The following is a 21,224-nucleotide window of genomic DNA, read 5'->3' on the forward strand; positions in this document are numbered from 1 at the left end:
AGCAGAAGCAGGTGTTCATAAAAGGCGGCTGTTAGGGCAATGGTCCTTTCCCTAGAAAATAAGCTCTATGAAGGCAGGGATTGTGTCTACTTTTACTGCTGGGTAACCAGTTCCTGGTCCATTGCCGACTCTCAGGAAATGTTTGTTGAATGAATGAACATCCCTGATATGGTTGGACCTGGGATGAAGTGTGGATTTCTGGACTAGGTCCCTCTAGGAAGAGCTAAGTGATGACCAAGATTTTCTGCTCTTTAGACTCTGTGGCTCTGTCTCTTATCAGCATCTCATTGGATCCTTACAGTTACCTGGTGCTGTGGTTGGAGAAGTAGCATTCCCACTTTTCAGAGGAGGTTGGAAGAGGTGAAATGTTGTGATCAAGATTCCATAGCAAGTGACAGGGGCTAGGTCTTTCAAACCTAAATCCAGTTCTCTTTCCAGTGTCCTCCACGCTCAGCAGGTCAAAGGAGGTCCAGAGGTAAGCTCAGATTCTGCAACTGGAGTGTGGAAGTTTTGATTGGCCCCCATTTGTACATCTTGAGCACAACAGAGCTCAGTCCTTGGACCTCTTCTCTTCTATGACTCCTCCCCCCAGGTGATCTCATCCAATGGCATGGCTTTAAATACCAATGTGCTGACTGCCTTTGCATAGGTATCTCCTGCCCCAATCTCTCCCCTGAACTCTGTATCTGGATATTTATTTTGCCTTGGCCCTTCCATTCTTTATATCTGTGAGGCATCTCAAACGTAACACAGTCCCAACTGAACTCTTAATCTCTCTACCCCCTGCTCATCAAGAAACTTTTTCCATCTCACTGGATGGCAACTCCACCACCACTGGAATTATCCATGGCTCCTCTGCTTTGCTCACACCCCACATCCAATCCTATTGGCTGGACCTCCAAAATATATCCAGAACCTAACTGCTTCTCACCACATCCTTGCTTCTCACGAAACATTTCTCTCCTGGAGGTCACCACATCTCTCGCTGGGACTATTGCAGTAGCCTCCTGTCTGGTTTCTCTGCTTCTACCCCTGACCCTCTACAACTGGTCTCCCCACCAAGCCAGAAGGTAAAACCTGCCAAAACCCAGGTGACATCATGTCACTCTTCTGGCTGAAAACTTCTGAAGGCTTCTTACCTAACAGAGTCAGTTTAAACTCCTGACAATAGTCTTATCTCCCACCAACCTCCCCTTATTCAGGGCCTGTGCGGTTCCCTCTGCCACTGCCTCACTTCTCCCATCTCTCTGCTTCCAGTGAGAAAGGGTCAGATTCTGGACATAACTACTTGCTTTTTTTTGTTTAAGATTTGCCTCCTCTCTTCGTGGAGCTCACGAAGGCACGGACTTTGTTTTTCCTACTTTGTTTCAGGACCTAGAAGAGTTCTGTCCCAGGGTCCGTGCTCATGAGTGAACGAGGGCAGTCAATCAAAATCTGTGTAATTCTAAGAGGCAGCGACCACCTTAGACCAAAACTGAGGCAGAAGCGCTCTGCTTGACCTGCCCAAGGGTGAGCTATGGCACAGGTGACATCACCAAAACAACAACAGGTGAAATATATTCACTCGGGTTTGATCACTGTGCAGACTGACTCTGCAGAGACTCTACCAGTAGCCACCTCTTGACATTGAAATTGGGGAGGCTGATTTTGTAGATTTATGCCTTACCTGAACAGAACATAGGAGGTAAACAGGTAACAGTTATTGAGGATTCACCAGGTGCCCCACCTGCTAAGCTAGCTCCTCACCTGAAGTCCCTGATTCAAGCCTCACACAACCCCGTGGCTCAGTACTGCTCCTATCACTATTTTAAGATGAAGATACAGAGGCCCCTATGAGCTAAGTAACTTGCTCATAATCGCTCAGTTAACAATTTCTCCGGGACATTCTGTTTCACTGGATTTTGGGGTAAGGCCCTTACACCTGCCTTTTCAAGGAGCACCTGGGGCTATTTTTCTCCCGACGCAAGTTGGGCAATACTGCACTTTCTGGAAAGGGCTGGATACACAGTGAGATTAACTTTGGAAGGCAATTCTGCCGTTCTTAGGGCTTTCGCCCCCATTTCCACTGTAGCTGCCCAGAAGTCCTAGGGTCGCTCTGCCCCTCACACAGGCCCCCTTTGAGTGTCCCACATTGCATAAACACTTAGGTGGAAAGCAAGCTGGTGGCATGTGCTGGTGGCGTGTGTCCCTGTTCATTTTCCTCCCTTGCGGATGTCCCAATTGTCTCCAACTCCGTTCGTTACACTGGTTCTTATGTTCTGATCATTGTACTTTTATCCCTGTCACCTCCCCGCATTCCCCGCCTCACCCCTTTCCCTTTCCAAATATTTTAAGACATTTTCCACAGCTGTTAAAACCATAAAGTTTCAAGCACATTTTTTAAAAATGCATTACCTAAAAGAAACAATACTAGCTTGACAAATGGAATCCAAACAGAATTAAACACAAATTCAACAAATATGTATTTGTTGTTGGTGCTTATTGCTCAGAGCAAAGCCAGGGAGTTGAAGTGGCAGCAAGAACACATGGCTGCTATTTAGTACTAGGCCGCTGTCATCACCCCATTGATACAGAGTTCACAGGTTATGGTCTATCTGGCACGTAAACGACACACACCCTACATAGAGGCGTCAGGAGTCCTCAATCATCTCCTGTGCTTTGGTGAATTACCTTCTCCAAACAATGAGCACACATTCTCCCCTAAGGAACTTGCCATCGAAACATTCGCGGGATTGGAATGTGTAATACAAAACAGACATGCAGAGAAGACTGACTTTTCTAACTCAAAAAGAAAAAGAATGACTTTATTGACTATAAAACAAAGTCCCCATGCTACAAATTAGCTTGACGCCACCTTGTGCATCTTTTTTTTTTTTCTTTCCCAAATGGACCTGAGATTAAAAACCAGCCAGCGCCTTCGTAGCTGCGGGACTTCAGGTATAAGTCACTTAGACCTCTTTGAACCTCAGTCTCCTGAGAAATGGGGTGCATGCCTCCCAGGGAAGTTGTGAGAAATGGGAGGACACTCTGCTGGCCAGTATTAGTGGGTTTCCAGCTGTTCACAGGATACTTGGATCACATTGGGCAGAAATTACAGCCTAGTATTGTCTCTATGAGACATTGAGTATGGTTTAAGGAGATGCGTATGGGAGTTGACAAGGGGTAGCCCTGTGATAATAAGCTTTATGTGTCAGTATGATGGACTAAGGGTTGCCCATATCGCTGGTAAACATTATTTCTGGATGTGAATCTGAGGATGTCTCTAGAAGAGATTGGCATTTGAATCCACAGTCTGAGTAAAGAAGATCACACTCATGAGTACTACCTTGTTTCCCCGAAAATAAGACCTAACCGGACCATCAGCTCTAATGCATCTTTTGGAGCAAAAATTAATATAAGACCCAGTCTTATTTTACTATAATACAAGACCGGGTGTAATATAATGTAATGTAATGTAATATAATATAATATAAATATAATATAATACCGGGTCTTGTATTAATGTTTGCTCCAAAAGACACATTAGAGCTGATGGTCCAGCTGGGTCTTATTTTCAGGGAAACACGGTGGTCATCATGTCATCTGCTGAGGGCCTGGCTAGAACCATAAGGCAAAGGAAGAGCAGATCTGCCCTCTTTGTTTGAGCTGGGACATCCATCTTCTGTCCTCGGACATCGGCTCCCCTGGTTCTCAGGCCTTCAGATTTGGACCAAATTACACCACTGGCTTTCCTGGTTCTCCAGCTTGCAGAGAACAGGTTACAGGACTCCTAGGTCTCCATAAGGGCATGAACCGATTCCTATAATAAGCCATATATATAGATCCTACTGGTTCTGTTTCTCTTGAGAACCCTGACTGACACATCACCGTCATTTTTGTTTCCCTTCTGACCAGGCTAAACAGAACCCCATTAACCCTGGGTACCCCTACCCTCCTCCATGCTTTTGCTTGTGCAATCCCTTCTTCCCAGTACACCCCTTAAGTCTTTGTATGCTCTAAGCCAACCCTGGAAAACTCTACACAAATTCTGCCTCTTCCAAAACATCTTGCCAGATGCCACCAATCAGAAATCATTTCTCCGAACTCTTGTCTCATCAAGCATGACTGTGCCTCTGTGACAGCTGTCCTCACAAACGGCTCTCAACATGGCTGCCTTCCAGCCTTCCCGCGGACGGTACCACCTCCATCAACTTGCTCAAAGCCCCAAGCCAGGTGTTATTCCAGACACCTCACTCTTCATCACCCTTCAAAACCACCCATTTTTGTCCCTCTCCCGTCCACTCGTCACAGAGATCTTTCTAAAATGCAAACCTTTATTGCCACTGTGATGCCTCAAACCTCCCCCGGCTCCCATGCATCTGAGGTTGAAGGTAAAAACTCCTCGGTATGGACCACAATGCCTTGTGAAGCTGCCTATCACTTCAGCTTCAGCTTCTTGTTGTGTCTTAAATAAAACTCAAAATGCCATAAAATCAGCCCTTTACAGTATACAGTTCAGTGGTTTTTAAATATATTAACATAGTTGTACAATTGTCAGCACTATTTCTTTCCAGAATATTTTCATCACCCTGAAAAGAAACCTCATACCCATTGGCAGTTACTCTCCATTTACCCCTCGCTGCCACCCCCTCCCCAACCCTTGCCGCTGTTGTCCCAGCTCCAGCCCCTGGCCCAGCCCCAGCGCCAGCCCCCCCTTCTCCCTGCCCCCCTCACCTCCCTGCCCCCCCCCCCACAATCACAAATCTACTTTCTGTCTCTATGGATTTACCTCTTCTGGACGCTTCATATAAATGGAATCCTACAGTAGGCCCTTTTGTATCTGGTTTCTTTCACTTAGCATAAAAATTTCAAGATTCATCCACATTGTAGCGTGTGTTAAAAACAAAGAAAACCTCATTTAAAACTGAGTCGGGAAGCCCTGAAGGGGGAGCACTCATGTACTGCCACCCAGACCCCAAACAGGAGGACGTCCCACAGCAGGAAGAAGGAAGAAGTTCTCGTCCAGCAAACTGCCTCAATGGCCACCTGAACCTCTTTAGCTGGTTGCCCTCAGCCTGGTTATAGCCCAGCCAACGAGAAACGGACACACTCAGCCAATGAGAAGCCATTACCACCGGAACTCTCTGGAAACAGCCCTTTCTGGTTTCCTCTTCTTTCCCTACAAAAGCCAGCCCTTCTCCTGTGGTCTCTGTAGTTTGCTTGTCCCGAACGCAATTCCTCTGCTATTCCCAAATAAACACATTTTACTGGTAAGATGACTCTTCTGTTTAAAGGTCAACACATGTATTGGTGTTTCATTCCTTTGTATGGCTGAATAGTATTCCATTGTATGGATAGACCACACTTTGTTTATGCATTTACCAGTAGATGAACATTTTGGTTGTTTCTCCTTTTCTGCTATTATGAATGCTGCTGCTGTGAACATTTGGGTTCAAGTTCTTCTGTGAATATGTATTTTCATTTCCCTTGGGTATATTCCTAGGAGTGGAATTGCTGGATCAGATGACACTCTATGTTTAACCTTTGAGGAAGTGCCAGACTATTTTCTATGGCAACTGTACCATTTCACATCCCCTCCTGCAGGGTCTGAGGGTTCTGATTTCAGCAATGTCTTCCTCCAGCCTGCTTCTGCCTGTCTGGGCTCTAACCCCACACTCCATTAGTTCTCCCATCAGTCTGATTCCCTGTCCCACAGCAAAAGAAGGGTCTTGAAGAAGCCTGTGGTTCTAACCCTATCAGATCTCGTACCTCTGTCTACCTTGACATGAAATTCATAAACAATATAACCTACCTACTCATGTAATGAAAACTTGTATATGTAATTCTCAAACTATAAAATAAAGGACAATAAGTGGAAAGTAATTTATAATAAAAGCGTATGCATTATAATGCTGGAAGTCCTAATGAAATAGCCAGGTGCTTGAAGTTAGCAGGTAAAGCTGTGAAGGTGACAGCTACAAATGCAGGTAGATCTAGGTATGTGGAGTGCTGGCCACTCATGCCCTGCCAGCACGCTGAGTGGAACTGCTGCCAGTGCTGTCTGTCACTCCAGAATGATGATCAATGGAAATTCCTATGCAAGTAAAGTTCAGTGTTCTCTCAATTGACACAGTCATTGCATTCCCGGAGCAATCAGTATATATTAAAACCATGCAAAAAAACCACTCTGTGTTTACATGTAAAATAGAGTTGGGTTCTAGATTACCCTAACTGTTCCTGGTAAGAACCACTGCCGTCTGCTCTTTCCTGGGCCTGGAACATTCTTCACCTCCTCTTGTACCTGCTCTTTCAATTCTTAACTTGAAGGCCACTTCCTCCAGTAAGGCTTCCTGGCCTCCTCTCACCAGACTACTTTTCTTTCAGAGCACCCTGTGCTGCGTCTTCACAGCACTTAACACCATTTGCAATTGTACATTCCTGTGTTTTCTTTTAATCAATGTGCAGGTGCCCCACTAGGTCTAGGTTTGGGACTTCCCTTTGATGGTATTCCCAGCACTTCATGAAGGGCCTGGGACTCAAATATTTGCTGAACGAATTCTCATACAATAGTGTTCTCGTCCACCTCCTCTGTTGTCCTGAGAGTTCTTAGGGGATGGTTCTGTGCCAAATTTATTTGGGACGCTGGCGCTAAAGATAGCTCTTTTATGTGGAAAACAGTGGTCCAATGTTTTATGAGAAAATAGAAGCAAAATCATGATTGGGCTACCAGTGTCCTCATAAATGAGCTGAGGACACATTAAGAGGTATGTTTCAATAAATTCTCCAGAAACCGCTGTGTTAGAGTAAAGGGTTGTAGTGGAATTCCCTTTACAGCTGTGGTTGCAGCAGAGAACCTTCGTGGTAACTGTGTTAATAGAGACGACATGTGTACGACAGCCATGAAATCAGCCACTCTAGCTGCTGTGTACAGTGATGAGTTGGTTGTGCCTCACGATTCTGTGGGTTGGTAAATCTGCTGGCCTCGCTTGGACTCACTCATGTGACTACAGGCATCTGACAACTTGACCCAGGCTGAAGGACCCAGGTGGCCGCACTCACATGCACGGCAGTGGTCTGACTGTCAGCTGAGGTGCCATGGTTCCCTTCCACCTGGGTTTCCATTTTCCAGGGGACTAGCCCATGCCTCGTGGCGGCCTTGACATGCCAAGAAAATAAAAGCAAAGATAGAAGGCCTGGCTCCAAAGCTGGTAGACCATCACTTTCGCCTCATTCTGTAGGTCTAAGTAAGTCACAGATCCAAGTGGGTGGAGATACAGGCTCCACCTGTCATGGTAGGAGTGGCATCAACATACTTATAGGACAGTGGCGTCCAGGGAGGCACATTCACTGGGACCCTTATTATAATGAGCCGTCACAGCAATCTCTCTAGGGTACACGCTTCTAGTTCCTTGTTCTGGAACCCAAAGGGCAGCTCTGGGTCCTTTGGGACCCTGAGTGTCCCCTCTGAACCTGGCATCTCCTATCTGGGCCTGGAGATGGATGTGGAGGGGTTGAGGGGATAAGGTTAAACATGTTCTTTTTCAGTTTTTGTTTGGTTTAATTTGGGGAGGAGGATCTCATTTGTGCTTTGGTTAAGTCATGACTTCATTTTCTTGCCATTTACCCTGTTTCTCTTCCAACGCAGCTGCAATAAAACATCCAGTTAATAAACTATTCCGGCGAGTTGTTCTGTAGATTTTACTAGAAAAGTACCTAAGGATTGAGAGCATTGATTCTAGAGCAAGACTCCTTAAGTTAGAATCCTGGCTCTGTCAATTGCTTGCTGTGACCTTGGGAAAGTGACTTCACCTTCCTGTGCCTCAGTTTCCTCCTCTGTAGCATAGGGACGGTGATGCTTAGGATAGTTGTTGTGGAGGGAGGGAGGTGGGCAGTGGGAACCACGCAGAGTGCTGCACAGGACAGTCACCTCCCCAAGGCATCTGGGAAAGAGCCAGATCAGGGCATTTGCACAAGGGTCAGGCATGCAGGCTACAGCTTCTGGCCTAGATGCTTCTGGGGATGGGGGTGGGGACAAGAAGGTGGCGCAACTAAAAAGCCGTTCATAATCTCTCTTAGTGCACCCAGGAAAGAGCAAAGCCTGCGTGTGCAGTGCTTCCTAACTGTGTCTCATTCTAGCCCTGTTATGAGATATTTGTGCTTTCCGTATAATTTATAAATCTAAACATATACTGGGTTTGTTTTCCGCCCCAAGCAGATTCCAACCAACATGCGTCCAGCCAACCCAAATAAATTGTGCTCTTAAGTCCATTGTTTGCAGCACCCTCTACACTGTTGGGTTGCAGAGAATTGCTTTGAAGAGGGAGCCCCATTAGTGCTCTTAGCATCAGGGTTCAATTTAGGCAGAGCATTTTTGAAGACTTTCCTAGAAATTTGTGGCAAAAAAAGCATGCACGGGGTGGGAGTGGGGGGGAGGGTGTAAAGGGCTCTTATCAAATTGTACAGGATGTGTTTAGGGGGTGCTGTCATATAAGACCAAAATAAAGCCACAGCCCTGAACTCAAGGAGGGTTGCAGAATTCCTCAGCTGGGGAAGTCATCCTGGGAATGCAAAGATCGCTTTCAATGTTATGTTTGTAAGGGCACGACAGTCACCAAGTGGAGAATGTCAGGTCCTCCGAGAAACCCTGTGCACACTCACGTGTGGAAAACTATTTACTTAACTGGAGTTGGTTTTGAAAATATTTGACTCTGGAGGGTCTCTAAGGGAGTGTGGAGGGTGTCTGGGATTTTCTTTCAGGTCAGGACTCTGCCTTTGCTAATCCCCCCAGCTGATAGGCTCCCAGGTTTCAAGGCAGATTCATTCCCCGGCTGCACCAAAGTTTATGGCGCCGGCTCAGGCCCAAGGGTGAGCCTATCATTCCAAACGCTGCCCCAGCTTGGCAGAGCCCACGTTTATCTGATGAAATGGCAGTTTGTCACTGTGGAGCAGAGGTGCCAGCAGTGAGGCTGTGGGTGGAAATGAGAGCGGAGGAGAAGCCTGGAAATAATGATGGATAGCAATGTTTATCTCCAGGAAGAACCGAGCTTTCTCACGTTCTTGTCAGCACTGAAGGTTGACAGGGTGGGTAAAAGAGGAGACTTCTGATGCCACCATTGGCAGGAGGATGATGAATTGTAACAAGTGGGATGAGTTTTGGAGATTGTTTCTCCTGCTAATCTCACCCCACCACCCCCTTCCCGAGCAGGAGGCATGAGGAGGACTAACATTCACCCATAAGGGAACAGACAGGCTCCACAGGGCCCCCAAGATTGCCAGCTTGGCCTTGCCCTGAGGGCCCGAGAACAGACGTATTCTAGAAAGATCACGTACCCTTTCTGCTTACTCATTCTTCCCTGGGGCATCCCCTTCATTCTCAAAGGCAGAGGCGTCTCCCTCATCGCTCCACAGGGCACCCACTACCTGGGCTAAAGTTAGCACCTGGCATTGCTATGTACATGTCAGTCTCCCACTAGGACATTTCCTCCTTCTTCATCTCTGTCCCCGAAATGCCCAGCCTGGCACCTGCCCTGCTTACGTCATGAGGCTGCTATGAGGGGAACACGGAGGCAGATGGGAAATAGTTTGAAAGTGTTAGAAACACTATGCTATTTGGAGGTGTGTGCCTGTGGGGGCTGCAGAGAAGATTCTGAGGCCACAGGTAATGGGAGTGTGACCACTCAGGGACTTGAGAGGTCATTTGAAGCCGTCACAGATTATCTCCCTGCCAGACCACCTCTTAGCTTAGTGTCCCCCAAATGCCAGCAACTCAGGTGCCACCTTGACAACTTTGGCCAAATTCAGTTGCCACCTGGGCTCTTAGGTACTTAATATTTTTCTTTAAATCGATTTACTTTCTCTCCTAACTTTTTGTTTTGACAAATTTCAAACCTGCAGGAGAGAATAGCTCCAAGAACACCGGTATACCTCTCACCTAGATTCCCCACCTGTTCACGGTTTTGCCACATTTGTTTTCCCTATTTCTCTCCATTTATACATTTAAAAAAAAAAGAGCATGGAATTGTTTATTTTCCATGCTATTAAATATTTCCATGCTGTTACATATTTAAAGAAATTTTCCGTTTTAGAATAGATTTAGATTTAAAGAAAAATTACAAAGAGAGTACAGGGAATTCTTATATACCCTATACCTAATTTCTCATTCTGTCCCTTACTGTTGACATCTTACATTGTGATAGTACATTTGTCACAACTAATGCACCAATAGTGATACATTATTATTAACCAGACTCCATGTTTTATTAGGGTTTATTAGTTTTTCTCTTACCTAGTAGAATCACTTAAACTTTAAAAAATTGGAAAGTGTCAATGGGAAAGCACGATCACTTGCCAGACACAATTCTAGCTGTTGGCTGCTGAATGACACAAGCCCGAGGCTTGCAAGCCCGAGGCTTGCTTTCTCTTCGTCAAAAAAGGAGATTAGTAAATGTTAGAGAGGTGTGAAAGACAGATTAGCACAAAGCTGAGCCTTTCTCCCAGGCCAAAGGGGATTGGAAGAAAATTGCCACAGGAGTAAAATGACTTTCCCACTATTGAGTCAACCTTATTTAGTGACCAGCCTGTGTGTCATCTAAAGTTCTGTTGGGCGCCTCCTATGTGAGCCCCAATTTGGGAAACCGCATGGTCTAACTATACCACACTCTCTCAGACGGCTGGAAACCCCAAGTTCGAGGCTACCAGGCTTCAAACCTGGAGCTTCCTTCTGCCCTGGGGGATGAGGGTGGAGGCTGGGTGCCCCCCTGGCTCAGGGCTGTGGAGAATGTCATTTGCCTTCTCTGTGTAACTCCCTTTCCCCCCAGCTGAATTCCTAAAGCCTACGTTTGACAAGTGAGGAATAGAAGACAGCAGGCTGGAGAATTCCATCCATAGCATGTGAAAAAGCATCCTGCATCGGACACAAGGTCTGCTTACATGTGTGTCTATGACACGTGGTCCTCTGTGTAGCCAGCGAGCAGGAGGGAAATGGCTAAACTGAAGCTGTGCTTCCTTGGCAGTCCTTTGCATAATGTCTGAACTTGTTCACATTCATTCCTTTAAAATGCTTCAAAATGGTTTTCATGTTTTATAAGTTAGAGTAAGGGACATGGTTTCCTGAAACCAAGTCACTACTTTCCAATACTTTCCTTTCAAGTATGTATCTGCTGTCCTCATTGCCAGGAGGCCTAATCCCACTCCAGCATAACTGGACAGCTCCCATGCTCTTAAGGAATTTCACTCTGTGATAAGTCACTGTTGGCTCAAGGGGTCCAAACAGCCAACCGGAGGTGATCCAACTGGAGTGTTTGCAGAATTTTGGGGTTCTTTCCTCAGGAATGCTGTTTATTTGTCTGCTGACTTACTGTAGAATTCTTTGAGTTAGTCTAAGGAGGCAAAAATGGGTAGATGAAATTTTCTCCACGTGTCAGGTTCAGTGTCCCCAGAGAAGGGAGCTGGGACACGTGTAATAGACAAATCCATTGTCCTTTTTTGAAATAAAACTATTGCAGGTCAGAGCACCACCCTTAAACATTTTGCCTCCCTCTTTCCCAGAGGTAATGACTCAGTTTGGTTTATATCCTTCCAGGCTATTTTCCTGGCTTTATATGTGTTTCCATAGTATTTTGTTTTATGTATGTGTATGGGGGAGGGTCACACAATCAGGATTATACCGAGTGTACCACTATGGCCCCTTTTTCACTCAATAATAGGTCTTGGAGATCCATCTCTGTTGTTACTTACAGACACAGTTCACTCTTTTTAAACCGCTGCCTGGTAAGGCCTACGACAACTCTGCTGCATTCTGTTTGACCACTCATTATTTGGTGGATATCTATTTCCAGTTGTTTCCTATGATAAACAATTTATTGTAGCAAACCTCTGTGTCTGGCTCCGCACACACATGCGTGATGCTTAGAGCGACAGCTCAGTTCTGGTTTTCAAAGCTCTTGCCAACTTACCCTTCAGAGTATGTGTGTGTGAGCCTGTGTGTGTGTGTGTGCCTGTGTGTGTGTGTGTGTGTATGTGTATGTGTTGGTCGGTAGGGGTGTCAGTTTCTGTTCTTTGGGGCTGTTTAGTTTTGGTTTCTTGTTTGCAGTGGCTGCAGGATGGAAAGGAGCCAAGGAGAGGCAGAGGGAAATTCATCTCTAGGTGTTGCAGGCTGGGAGGCACCGTGGGACTGGCCTCTCCCTGGTGGCCTCAATGGGGACTTTGTTCCTGGGTGCATCCCTGAGCAGAATCCAAAATCGAGCCGTGTTGAGGTGACAAAATAAGTCATGGGTTCTACAGGGACCCACTCCTTGACTCAGAGACACCAAGTTTGTGGGAGTCTTACACACACAAATGTAACAGGAATGTGTGTGTGTGTGTGTGTGTGTGTGTGTGTGTGTGTTGGGGGCAAACCCTGAAATAATTAGGTTATAAAAAAACGGAGGGAAAAGCAGTAAAAGAAGCTGATCACTAACTCTAAAGATGTAAAGGAAAAAGGCCAAGCCAATTCTCATCCAGAAGTGGGAGGTGCAGAGGGGATGATGGGCTTTGGGGGAAACCCAGGACCAGAGGAAGGGGCTTTGTGGAGGGTCAGATCTGGTCAGAGGAGGGGCACAGATGAGAAAGAGGGAAGAAAGGAGGGAAAGGAGAGAGGGTGAGCAGGGCGACAAGCGGCAAGGTAAGAAGAGGAAGAGGGGGAGGGGGAGGGGGAGCGGCGTCCCTGTCTGTTTGTGATTAGCACTCAGCCCGGTGCAGAATGGAGTAAACAGAAACTTCCAGGCGTCCCCACACCCCCCTCTGAGGCAAAGCAGAAATCAGATGCTCTGTGATTAATCGCGGAGAGTTCGGGACATCACCACAAACGCTGTGCGGACTTGAAACTAGCTGCCTTTCCCAGTCCCCTTGCCAAGATGGGAGTGGGGGGTGGGACGCGAAGGGGTGGGGGCCCCGCCTGCTGGGGGCCAGCATGGAATTCTCCCTGGCAGAGCTCAGAGTGACACTGACGGGCAATCGGCCGCGGCCAGAGCAGCAGGCAGCATCCGGGGGAGCAGGGCCTGCAGGGGGGCCCCCAGGCGGGCTTCCTGGAACCCGGGCTCCGCGAGCGGCTGCACCCTGACACAGGCCAGATAAGAATCCAGCTGCGCTATCGGAGCCGGCACCGCAAGGAAGACGGGGGACAGTGGGCTCTTCGGATGCGGACACCAGAGTGGCCAGACTGGACCGGCTTTCTCCAGTCCTGGCTCATCGCCTCGAGTCCTGCAGCGCATGAGAGCCGGTCGATGCGTGCTTCCGCGATGGAGAAAGCCTGACTGCTTTGAGTAGGATGGTGTGACACGGCCCGGAAAGTCCTGAAAGTCCAGGTCTGCTGATGGTGAGTGCCCAGTGTCCCGTGTGCGCGGGCATGCGGACCGGACTCCAGAGGGAGGCGAGGTGTGAGGAGGGCAGCATTTCCTCACTACCCAGCCTGAAGCTCCCAAAGCCTGAGAAGGGAGCCTGCGTGGAGGCCAAGGTGACAAGGTAGTTATCTTGCTATGTGGCCTTGGGCTGCTTCTTTCCCCCCTCTGGGCCTCCCTTTGTCCATCTCTAAAATGGAGTGGTTGAACGAGGCGATCTTTAAGGGGCTCTTACTCTGACTGCTATTCCTTGTGTGTCTGCTGTGTGCCAGGCACTCTGCTAGGTATTATGAAGCTTTGGCTCTGGGAGTCCTCACAAGCCTCCGCTGGGGTAGGTCTTCTTCTTCTTCTCATCGTACACGGAGCGAACAGGCTCAGAGAAGTGAAGCAGCTTGCCCAAGATCACACAGCTGGTCAGGGGCAGAGATGAAAATCAGACCTCAGTCTTTCTGACATTACTTCCGCTAAACTCTCCACACCCAGTAGTCTGTATTCTGTGTTCTGTGATTCGCAATTACCCCAGGAAGCAGGGGTGACGGAGGAGGGAGCATTATCTGTAGGAGGGAGGCAGAGAGGTGGGACAGAGGAAGAAGCAACAGGTCACACAGCCTTCAGCTATTTGGATAGAATGTCAGCCCAGGGAGGGGGCACCCTGTCCTGCGATGGGCCAGGACTGCTGGCTTGAATGAAGAGTGCCTGATGTTATTTGCTGTGTCTGCTGCCCTGTCCTAGGAGGCTCCTGGATGTGAGAGAAGAGGGTTAATATTGGGCAGGCGTGGAGAGAGCTGGGGGTGGAGAGTGTGGCACATGCTTCTACTAGGTTTTGTTCCAATTTTATTTTGCCTTTTCAAAAATCTGTTTCAAATCATTCTGGGCCCCCACTGCTCCTCTGGACGAAATAGAATTGTGAAATACATACAGTGCTTTCCACATGCCTCCCCAGGGGAATCACACATTAATATTATCGTAGGCTATTTGCATACACATCCCTGCAGCTGTGGCTGGCAGCAGCCAAGAGATAAGAAATGCACACCAGGGCCGCGGCAGGTGGCAAATCCCCCTGGTGCCAGGCATCTGGCCAGAGGTGGAGGTCCCGGCACCCAGATGTGGCCTCCCCTTTTCTCTTCCCTGGAAAATTCCATCCTTCGGTGTATTGACTGAGGCCTCCTGTCCTTCCAGGGACTGGCTCAGGCCCTCTGCCTGGGGCTCGAGCCAAGACCTGAGTGGTCCCAGGTCTAGGGTGACCAACTTGTCCCAGAAACCCCCCTCAGTCCTGGGCAAACGGGGACAGTTGGTCACTCTATCCGGTTCTACCCTTGATTTTTCTTTCTAACTTTGAGCTAATCGCTTCCCTCTGCTGGCCTCCGTTTCCCCATCTGTAAAATGAAGGGCTTATTTTAAGAAATCTCTAAGATCTCTTTTCAGCTCTAAAATCCTATGACTCTGGTTGGAGAGCACTTAAGTTCTAAACTTGTGTGAGGGTGTCTGAGGGTAAGATACAGCTTAGGGAGGTGGAAAATTGCTCTGTGGATCCCCGTGAATCTGGCATCAGAGAAGGTGCCCGAAGAAGTTGGAATTACAATGGGCTTGAAGATGTAAGTGCCACATCACTGATGCCGTGATAACAGTCCTACGGTCCCACAAGCTTCTGCAGAGCCTCATGAGTTGCTGAAAGCCTAGTTCTGTCTCGCAGCCTCGTTTTAGTGCAGAGTGATGTGACCCAGATGTCTGTCGGTTACAGAGCCCTCACCTACTCGTCATCAGAAGCTCAGCACCTCCCCATCTCCTCCAGTTCTTGTTCCAAAGGGGCATCTCCCATGGGCTCACAAACTGATCTCTTGTCCTATTTGTCCTCTCCTGCATCTGTCCCCACGGCCACTTAGAGAGACGTCGCTGTTGCTATTGCCCATTCTGAGCATGCCCAAGCTGCTCCGGGTTCTGGGCAGAGGTGGAAGGCATGGCTCCCTCCCCAGCCTCTGACACTCTTGCCATGTGGTCCCTACACAGTAGAGTGTGGGAGCCAGCTGGAACTGGCTTGCGAAAGCCGGTTGTCAGATTTTCAGGAATTTGGTGAACTGGTTGCTAAACAGAGCCATTATTGAAAATTAAACTTCAGAAACTTATAGTTAAGTTACATTAAAAACAAAGATGATATTTTCAAAACCCTCACTTTTCATGTTTTAAACTACATTTTCCTGTTATCTGTGCTCCTGTAATCCTGGGGCTATGTCTGTCAATGGTAGCTGTCTGGCAGAGATTCTGTATAATGGTGTGCTAGTACTACCTCTCCCCACTTTCTTTTTCTTTTGTTTTATTTTTTTTTTAAGCAACATCAAGTTGGTAGCCTGTTGTCGGCCACCTTGGGAGTCGGCAAACAGTACAACTCAGGGCTTGACTTACTTTTAGCTCATTGTCTAGATGTGAGGAACTGAAGGAAAACGTTAACGGTGCAGATTAAACATAAAAGTGTGTTCGCTCTCTCTCGCTCTTACACAGCCAATAGCACCAAAAGTCGGAACTTGCTCATTTTGTTGACAAAGGAGTGAAGCTCCGACACACTGTTTGGTGGATCACTTTTGTCTCACTCCTTGAAGTCAAAGGAAATATCAGCCAACATTCCCGAGGAACTCCAGGTGGTCATCAGTCATAACCAACCGTAGGTTGGCCCCAGATACAAGCATTAGGGAGAACGTCAATGAAAACATTCTGTGTGAATCAAGTGATGATATGAAATTCGCAAAAAGGGGTATTATAAATTTTTATTTGTAAATTCTGTGCTACATGTGCTTTACGTCAATACAATCTATAGTAAACCTAAGTGTATGTGTATGTAAGTTTCCATAAATTTGTATACACACATGCGCACATATGTACACACACACACTGTCTCCTGGAGAGCTGGCTGTTAAACTTTTACCAGCACACCACTGGCTCCACAGCATATGTGCTTATGCCCAGCATCTCAGAAGCCCTGTCACAGACCACTCTCATCCCTCAGCCCAGGCTCTGGGCTGTGGACACAGTTCTCTCCACTTCCTCCTCTCAGCTAAAACAAACCAACAGCCGGACTCCTCTCTCCTGCCCTAAGCTCTGGAATGAATGCACAGGTTGGGTGGGATAGAAAGCGTCGTCTCCACTGGCAGCATTTCTGGCGTCCCCTCAGTGGCAGCTCCCTGCTCAATTCCATTCCGTGGCGGGTCTCACTCCTGCCATCCTGTATTTTTCATGCACAGCACGTGATTCCCTAATACAAACGACGTCTTGGACCGAGTAGAAGGAACAGCTAAGCCAAAACTATAGGCAAGTTAAGACAAGTTTCTATTTTTAGAAACTTTAGGAGCCAGGTGGGTCCTTTCCAGTTCTCCCAAGCCAAGAAGCACGAGAGGAAAATATTTCTCTTTCCCAAGTTCCGCCTTCCCGTACAGGCCAGGCCAAGGAGGGGGCCTAGGTGGGGACATTGGCTAAGAGAAGCGCCCTGTGACGGCAGAAGCGAGACAGGCCCACAGAAATTTTAAAAAAGAACTGAAAACAGGGTTTATTATTATTTTATTTTGTGTGGTCGGAAGGGCATTCCCAAGTTTAAATAACAGTGGCTCCCACTCCAGATAACCACTGTGGAGTCAGATATGCCTATTCTTTCAGACCATGCATATCTATTCACGTTCATAATTTTAATTTCTCAAAAATGAGATCATTTTCCATTTTCTTCTACATATTCCTTTTTGCACTTGCCAATATATCCTGGGTGTTTACCCTGTTAGCCCACGAAGACCTAAACCGTTCTTTTCAATGCCTGCGTAACACAGTCCCAGCAGATTGTAAAAAGGGTTCCCTTTTGATAACCAAGACTCTACTTTCTAACCAGGTCTCACAAGGAGAGCCCTGCTGCTTCCACTTTTCAGTAAAAAGGAATTTTATTGTCTCTACCCTCAACCTGAATCCAGAAGCTGACTGCTCGCTGTCACCTCCACTGTCCCCACCCTGGGCCAAGTGCCCATCATCTTTCTCTGGGCTCTTGTAGTTGCCTCCTCATTGATGTCTCTGCTTCTCCCCTTGCCTCTCTGACTGTGTATCCTCCACTTGCAGCCAGCAGGGTCCTGTTAAAATGAAATCAGGTTTTGTCCGTCCTCTGCTCAGGATACCCTCCCCTCACCCCCCAGTCCTGACTCCCATCTCACGAAGAGTAAAAGACAAAGTCCTTACCACGCCCACAAGGCCCTGCCAGATCTGGACCTCATCTCCTTCCTTCTCCCCCGTGCCACACTTGCTGTTCTCAATTGTGCCAGGCACAGTCCTGCCTCAGGACCTTTGCACTTGCTTTACCCCTCTGCCTGAGACACTCATTCTCCAGATCACCACATGGCTCACTCCTCACCACTTATCATCATCCAACATATGATTATTTTTCCTTTTCTTAAATGTCTTCTACTAAAATGTGAGTTTACTGAGGGCAGGAATTTTTTTTTTTGTAGTTTTTCTTTTGCCTGTTTTGTTCAATGCTGTATCCCACAGTAGGCTCAATGAATGCTTGTTGGCACATAGTAGGTCTTCAATTCATACTTGTGGAAATATTTGCTTTGCTGTGTTGCCAAGGGTGACAAGACAGACTTTTGAGGCGAATCCTGAATCAGAGTCACCAGGAACCACTAGTCAGTGGCTCCATTTCATTTCCAAATACTGGTACCTCGGTTTTCTAACGTAATCCATTCCGGAAGCCTGTTTGAATTCTGAAACATTCAAAAACAGCAGGCAGCTGGGCCTCAGGATCTTGTACTCAGCGGGAGCCGCGTGACATGTTCAACTTCCGAGGCGTGTTCGAAAACCGAAGCATTTACTTCTGGGTTTACGGCGTTCGTAAACCGAAATGTTCGTCATCGGAGACGTTCGAAAACCGAGGTACTACTGTACCACATTTTCATAGCCTGTGTTGACTCAGCAAGGGGCCAGCATCTGCATAACAATGAGAGTCTGGAACTGGGCATCATCAGATGTACCTGTCAGGCCAACCCCAGGCCAGGTTGGCCAACCCAGGGCCCCTTCATGTGGTCCCTGCTCTCAACCCCTTGCCTGTCTCAGGTGGGTTTGGAGGGTCCTGAAAATAACACCCTGGTCCTGATCCAAGTCCAGAGAAACCTGGGAGTCAGGCAGATTATGGGGTATAGATTCTGTTGTGGTCAGGTGGCTGTTACCGTATTGTCCCTTGAATTGAACCCCCCACTCCCACCCCTGTCCTCCTCTGAGGACCTTCCCAACATCACCTTCCAAGCTCATCCCACAGGGGAGGAGTACTGAAGGGAGGGAAGGCCTGGCAGGTGGGGGCACAGTGCTCCTTTCAAATGCACCACTGGATGCCTCCACCCACCAGGGACCAAATAGTTATGTCCCTGCTTCCCTGCAAAAGGAAGGGCCTGAGAACCCCAGGGAGAGGGTCCACATACCGTGTTTCCCTGAAAATAAGACCTACCCCGACAATAAGCCCCAGTTAAGATTGTCAGCCAGATGGACACATTTAGTACGTTATGACGATGTTCCAGAAGATAGATAATATGACTGTATTTGAATAAATATAGATTATTGTGTATGAAAAAACAAGACACCCCCTGAAAATATGAGTCTAATGTGTCTTTTGGAGCGAAAATTAATATAAGACCCAGTCTTATTTTCGGGGAAACACGGTGGATCCCTGGTTCCAAATCCAGGTCCAGAGAGCTCTCCTCAAGACCTCAAAACCGGACCTCAGGTAGAATTGAATTAATCATCAGCTCATCATGACATGTGGAAGGCGGCACCCAAATGGCCCACTTTACCCTTCCTTCGGAGGCTCACTATACCTACTTCTAAAGTAAAAAACACCTGTATGCCCACCACCCACCCAAGACCTAGAACTCTGACAATTTCTTGTATCTACTTATGTGGTCCCCCCCACTGCAGAGCTACTATCTTGAATTTTATACTTATCACCCCTCTGCATCTCTAAAATGGCAAGAGCTCCCTTTTTCAGAAGCCTCATTAAATGTTTGTTCTCATGCCTCCTTGTTTCTGGTGGGTTACACGCCCATTCCTAAAAGGCCTGGAATATGCTCATTGGTGAAGCCTGCCGGTCCAGTTCCCTACTTAGGGGGACGAATGCCACTGAGACCAGTATCTGCAAATCAGGGCGTGGGGGACCCTAAAGCCAACGGCTGGCCCTGGGAGGAGGGAAGTGGTGCTGGGCAACAGGGGAGCCAAGTCCACTCCAGGCTGGGCTGGTTTGGGCCGTTCACCTTTGTGACCATCTCATTGAGTGGTAAGCAGCCCAGGCTGGCTCTGACCTCGTCTGTGTGAGGCTGATGGCTGCGTGTGGGCAGTTGCACACAACATGTCTGAGATACCTATTCCGTAGGGTCATTCCCAGGGATAAAGCATGACGACTTTTTCAGGGGAGAAAATTCCATTTCTGTTGCCAATTAGTTCTGCTTGAGAACAGCTTTTCTCAACACCAACACTCTGGCTGCCTGGCCTTCAGTTCTGTTGATTAGCTCAAAGAGGGGGAAAAAAGTCATTTTTCTTTCCTTCCTCCACCCCCAACAGTGAAACCCGGCTGTTCGTGATGAAAGGGGTCCTGTGGATCATTTCGTTTTCCTTGTCATGACTCCAGGAAAGGCTATAAAAATAATCAGTGGGCCCCGCAGGTTGTAATTGACGGGAGAGAGGAATTGGCTACCACCGCGTCTGAGTTATCACAATCTGTTCCAGTCAAGCCTCTTCTAATGACACCTGCTCCCCCAGGCCAGCGTGGTGGGAAGTGCTGAGGGCGGTCTGCGTGTTTCTCTTCTTTCCCAGCTTCCAGGGTGCTCCTGGCAGATGGGGACATTGGCAAGATGGAGAGGCTGGGAGGCTGAGTGGTTCTGAGTGTGGCTCTGATGCCCACTGCCTGCTCCAAATCCCATCTTCACCATTTATAGCCATGAGTCTGGGGCCAGGGACTTGCCCTTTGGTGCCTCAGTTTCCTCATTTTTCAGTGATGATCGGGGTCCCTCCTCCTGAGTCTGAGGTAAGGATCAAATGGGTTAATACACTTGGGAGAGGCCCTGACCATGTGTCAAATCCTTCACAAACATCAGCCTTTAGTATTTGCTTGGGACCCTCCCACTCTTCCTCCGCTGACACGTGAGTCCTGTGTGGCTGTCCCTGTTGATGGACGTGAGATCAGTTCCAGCCTTTTGTGACGGCAAATAATGCTGCATTGAATAACCTGTGGCTTTGTGTACCCAGCCCTCCCCTAAGGTATGCGAGCCCCACGATAAGCTTGGCTCTGGACCTTCCTTCCTGGGGCCTGCAGAATGAAGAGAGGTGTGCGGGCGAAGGGCCAGTCCTGGCCTGGCATGCAGGCAGGCCTGTGTGGAGGGGCGGGCGGGATTCAGGACAGATTCCTCCTGAGTCCCTGGGGGACTGCGGTCCCAGGGTGGGTGGCAGGAGCCGTCCCACCCCCAGCTTCCTTGTAAATGCCCTGAAGTGGCCTGGGGAGAGGAAATCTGTGCCACATAGGTGTTGCCTATCCTTTGTGATCCTCGACCTCCAAGACGCCCCCTAGGATCTTCGTTCCAACACCCTTGACTCTCTGTGTGCATTTAGCACCCAGGGAATGCAGCTCCATGTTGGAATGGGGGAAACGAAACCCTAGATGTGGATTCAGGAGGGCCCGATTTTGGCCCTGACTTCTGAGGGCCACCACCCATGTCACTCCTGGGCCTCCGTATTCTCATGCACATAAGCACAATAATAATCAGTAACAGCTTCTCAGGAAGGTGTTTCGGGGTCTCAGCGATGTACCGTGTGCATGGTCTGACCCTGTATTGCGCATGAGAACTACAAGCTTCCGTTAGAAAT

General features: G+C 48.0%; 1 protein-coding gene across 1 annotated transcript in view; it reads left to right on the top strand.

Moving 5' to 3' along the window:
* The first annotated feature begins 13,076 nt into the window (after positions 1-13,076).
* RIPOR3 (RIPOR family member 3) overlaps positions 13,077-21,224 on the top strand; it is a 64,317-nt gene continuing 56,169 nt past the window's right edge. Inside the window, exon 1 of the mRNA XM_081033545.1 lies at positions 13,077-13,333. Coding sequence (XP_080889671.1) covers positions 13,331-13,333 — 3 coding nt within the window. The 5' untranslated portion in view covers positions 13,077-13,330. The remainder of the gene's footprint in view (positions 13,334-21,224) is intronic.

The sequence above is a fragment of the Rhinolophus hipposideros genome (assembly GCF_964194185.1).
Source record: "Rhinolophus hipposideros genome assembly, chromosome: 22".
NCBI classification, from domain to species: domain Eukaryota; kingdom Metazoa; phylum Chordata; class Mammalia; order Chiroptera; family Rhinolophidae; genus Rhinolophus; species Rhinolophus hipposideros.